The sequence below is a fragment of the Neodiprion fabricii genome, chromosome 4 (genome assembly GCF_021155785.1).
Source record: "Neodiprion fabricii isolate iyNeoFabr1 chromosome 4, iyNeoFabr1.1, whole genome shotgun sequence".
Lineage (NCBI taxonomy): Eukaryota > Metazoa > Arthropoda > Insecta > Hymenoptera > Diprionidae > Neodiprion > Neodiprion fabricii.
In genome coordinates, this window is record NC_060242.1 from 10,597,095 (window position 1) to 10,602,032 (window position 4,938).

A 4,938-nucleotide genomic window follows, 5' to 3' on the forward strand; every position below is an offset into this window, starting at 1 on the left:
GGGAGGGAGGGAGGGAGGGAGGGAGGGAGGGAGGGAGGGAGGGAGGGAGGGAGGGAGGGAGGGAGAGAACGAATGAATGAATGAATGAATAAGTTTTATCATGCCCTCGACAAAAAACACCGTGGGCAATGGGTACATGAAAAAAAGATTTAATATTACGTAATAAGACTTAATCTAGGCTTAAAACTGAGAAAACTAAGAAAACTAAGAAGAAGCATACAGAGTACAGAGTCAACACGCGGAGAAACCGCGAGCGAATATAAACACAAATGAAGCATAAATATAGCACAAATAAAGCATACAAATAGTGCAAAGAAAAAGAAAGAGAACGAAAAAATTATAATAAAAAATAAAAGGAGAGAAAGGAAAAGAAAAGGAGAGTGGCAAGCAAGCCGATTAACCGCATGCAATGAAAGAAACCAAATATATTAAACCTGGGAAGCCAGCAAATGCGTCCGCAGATCTCTCTTGAAGGTGGGAAGACACTGCAAAGTTGTGATGCTAGGAGGAAGGGAATGCCAGAAATAGGAAGCAGAGAGAACAAAAGAATTGCGTAAAGTGGAGGTACGATGTACGGGGATGGAAAATGTTGGTGTACAGTGGAGACGAGTTGGACGAGTTGATGTGGGAGCAAGAGAGAAGAGGTCATGGATGTTGGAAGGGACATCTAAATCTAGAGAGAGAGAGAGAGAGAGACAGAGAGATAATAAAAATACTAAATAACAAATAATAACAATACTGCGAAAGTTTGTCCTCGCGATCCCAAACGCAAACGCTTAGCTCAAAAAAAAAGGAACGAGCGAACAAAATAATCAATCAAAAAAAAAAAAATGAAGGGATCCCGGACTCCTCTACGGCCTACGTGCGCTAGTCGCTATACTAATCGTGACCGCTAATTGACACACAAAAATAAACCAAAAGCAAAATAGGACCCGACCCGAACTTAATACTAACGGATTATGCAAAAAAAAAAAACTAAACGGAAACAAGGCTCGTCGCGTCACCCGCGACTGGCCGACGCGCTCCGCGGTCGGCAATCAATTAGTCAAACGAAAAGGAGATGAAATTTCTTATGCCTACGGGCGCTAGTTGCCAACTTATTACTACCGAATTATACCACAAAACCAAACGGAAAGGAGGGTCGTCGCGGCACCCGCGACCCTCCTCTATGGAAGAATATTTTTACTAGCGCGCACCCGAGCTCCACTTTCTCTGCGACGGCGGGACGTGGTCGCGAATTCGAATGCTCCCCGTGAGACTGCTCGCGACCTACACGAGACCTGAGGCTGTATCGGATGAAGTAAAATCACCCCGTGTAACGGACTTCAGTCACTCTCAAACTCGAGGCAATAATGTCTCGGCTCAACCCGTGACTCAACTCGATCTCCTCGATCACCCGAAATTAACGCTACTTCCTTACGCGCAACTCAGGCTACGGTCACCAAGCAGATGTATCGGCTAAAGAATCTCGAATACAGTCGCTAACGCCAATCTTCACTTGCTATCCGTCCTCGGCAGGCCTTTACTAATGATCTCTCGAGATTCTCTCGCAAGAAGGTTAACAGCGCTTACCGCTCCACATCCACGCGATGAACTCGCCCACTCCCTCGTGATCTTTCCCAGAAATCTCGACTCGCAACCACTCTACTCTTCGAAAACCCTCGAAACAAAACGCACGATCACTGTTTACTATAGCTCCCGCTAACCGCCAGAACTAGAGTGATCCAGTGCTGCCAGAAAGCGAGTAAAAAGTACCCCTTCCACGGATCCCGCGCATGATTTTACACAACGTCAACGGTGCACGTCGGTGTGTCGGGATGGCGACGGAAGCCGAACGATGCCGAGTCAGCTGACAAATCGAGGGGAAATGTTCCCCTGTCACGTGCGGAGCGGTCTCGCACGCGACGACTTCAACCCTCTTCGATCTCTCAGAGGTTAATATTTAATTTTTGGTGGATTCGGAGGTGAACGTCCTCTACAGGGCGTTCCGTGGGAAATGGTTTGAAGGATTTCAATTATATTGTACCAATATTTTGAAGGAAGCAAGTAGAAATATTTAATGAATCAACTAAAAGCAGCAAGGTTCTAGACAAGGAAGCTTACACTATGTTCTTAGACTACTCACGTTCTCGCTCTCTCTCTCTCTCTCGCTAGGTTGCTGCTTCGGCCTCGAAGGTGCCGAAGTTTACACCTTCACTCACTCACTTACGTGCTACACTGCTTGATTAAGTTCGTGGCTTTTAGTATTGCGCTTAATTCTAACTTCACAGACTGATGCCGCGACGCGAGATGCTTGGATCACCGCGTGTAGATTTTAAAGGAATGCTCTCTTTAATCGTCGGAGACCCAAGACTTATAGCTCTATACTCGACAGCTCTGAAGGAGTCTGTTTCCGTTGACGTTGGTTTGATCCTGTCTCTAACGGGACTGCCTTCGCTCGCTCGTCCGACATCCCTCGGAACGTCGGGCGGCCAGCGAGTTTCCGCTGAATTTACAATTCGGTGTTTTCGCTAAATCCACCATTTCGAACAAAGGCTCGCCTGGCAACAGTCATTCTTGAAGCGCGTGATTTCGCGCTCGCCTCATCCCGGTGTTGATTACACCCGGGATCTGGCGGGCGCGAAGACGCTGACGTTGCTGGCTGTCCAACTACGCCGTTGCGCTTTGGTCATGCCACGAACTGTTTTATAATAAAAATATTTTATTTAGACGAACTAAACTATGCTTCCTTGTCTCTAGAAATAATAGTATATAAAATAATTGATATGATCGGTAATATATTACAGTTTTGGGTAAATATGCGGCGCTCGTGACACCCCTACCAAGCAATGAAGAGAGCGCATTGCTTGGTAGGGGAACATTTCCCCCCTTCCGTCGCCATCCCGACACACCGACGTGCACCGTTGACGTTGTGTGAGATGCGCGCAAGCTGCTAGGGAAGGGGTACTTTTTACTCGCTTTCTGGCAGCACTGGAGTGATCTCGGATGGTTGCAACGCCGATCTCGTCACGCTAATTCTTCGTGACGTCATGACCCTAAGAATGCGCAACAATCGATCGGTCATCGATTTTTGGGGATTGCGCAACTTGCCGCGCACCTGTCGTCGCTACGCGGCGCAGAACTTAAGGCTAGATCGCGATGTCGTCTCCCGCGCAGCTCTACGGAGTCCTGGGGTTGGGCGGGGTGGTGCTCCCTCGACGCTAGCTGGTCTCTCGCGGGTGCCTCGGTTGGGTGAAGGCGGGGTGAGCGGAGAGGCTGCGGCGCGCCGACCGCCAGCGGGAATCGCGTCCGCCTTGGATTCCCGCGCTGCAGGGATTTGCGTTGCCTCCCCCTCCGCAGCCTCGGTGTCCTTTCCGCGAGATCTCCGCGGTTTCGCCTTGCCTCGAAAGATCTTCGGCGTCGGGGTTGGTCACTGGAGGGTGGCCGGTGCACTCAAAAAAAAAATAAAAAAAACAAAAGCCTGTAATATCGTGGTCGCAATGCGCTATTTCGTCCCTGTCGAAGCTCGGGTGCGTGACTCCAGTTCTGGCGCTTTCTAAGATTATTTCGCGACTCGATTTTCTAAACCCTGATTCCGGGATCTCGCCCAGGGTTCAGGGAGTCTCTTGTAACGGGCAGGCCTAACCGAACTGCCACGTTACAATATATATATAAAAATAATTATAACATTCATAGTCACCTAAATCAACAACAATGTCGGTTTTGACGATCGGGAATGTAAGCTTAGTTAACAGTGATGAAAAAGAATAATTTACAATATATTTTACAGAGCATTCACTATGACGCTAGTGGATGTCTCGAGCGCCTGTCAATCACTCCCCTCTCTCCCGAGGTGATGACTTCGCGATGGTCACTCTTGGTTATCCTTTCCGTAACCCGTTCAGCGTGTTTGTTGTTTTTCATGGATAAGTTTGGGTAAACAGGCCACAAACTTACGTATATGTATATATATATATATATATATATATAAATTAATTAAAAAAATAAAATAAAATTATACATACTTAATCTTAGTGGTAAAAACTGTAAAAACGTGATAAAGTGTTTAAAGTGCTCCGGTGACCATGAAACTATTGACTGTAAATCTGACGTTATTAAGTGTGTAAATTGCGAATTCTATAATGATAAATATGAGCAAAAGAAATGTACAAATCATCGTCCAAACGATACCGCTAAGTGTGAATACATTAAATTTAAACTACAAAAACTAATGAACACGACTAATTGTCCAACCTCACCTAGAATACCAAAATTCTTAGGTAGGTTGCCTGACCAGAAAAAAAGAAGCCTCGACATCGACCAACGCGTAATAATTACACATATCAATGGCTAACAACAATACTTACATTACAAGTATAGAAAAACAATATACCTGCCTAAGCAAATTAAACCAGGCCTTAGTGTCCAAAAATGTAATAATCTTACATGTTAACGTGAGAAGCCTAAATGCTAAATATCAGAATTTAGAAATTTTAATAAACAATTTACACACGAAGCCGGACGTTATTGTTTGTACCGAGACATGGAACCTAGAATATTACAAGTATTATAAGCTCGACGACTATACTATATACTATAGTCACGGGAACATCAACAAGGCGGACGGTGTAGTGATATACGTCAAATCTACAATATCTCACACAACAACAAATGAAAATATAGGTCCATGTAATGTATTGTCGGTTATGTTGAGAATTAGAAATAATATGTCTTTTGAGATAACAGGTATATGTATATAGATGTCATGACATTAATGTAGATAATTTTAATGTTAAAATGAAAGAATATCTAATTGTAAACAAAAATGTCAAACATCATTGCATCGTTGGCGGTTTTAACATTAACCTGCTCAAAGCAGACTTTATTGCTGAACAGTTTCTTGAGACTATGTTAGGATCTGGTTATGTTAACTGTTTCAGTGACATTACTAGATCTAAC

At 44.7% G+C, this 4,938-nt stretch overlaps 1 protein-coding gene across 1 annotated transcript in view; it reads right to left on the minus strand.

Annotated features, from left to right (window-relative positions):
• LOC124179854 overlaps window positions 1-2,523 on the minus strand; it is a 3,536-nt gene extending 1,013 nt beyond the window's left edge. The window contains exon 1 of the mRNA XM_046564662.1: window positions 2,496-2,523. Within this exon, the coding sequence (XP_046420618.1) occupies window positions 2,496-2,523 (28 nt within the window). The remainder of the gene's footprint in view (window positions 1-2,495) is intronic.
• Window positions 2,524-4,938: the final 2,415 nt, after the last annotated feature.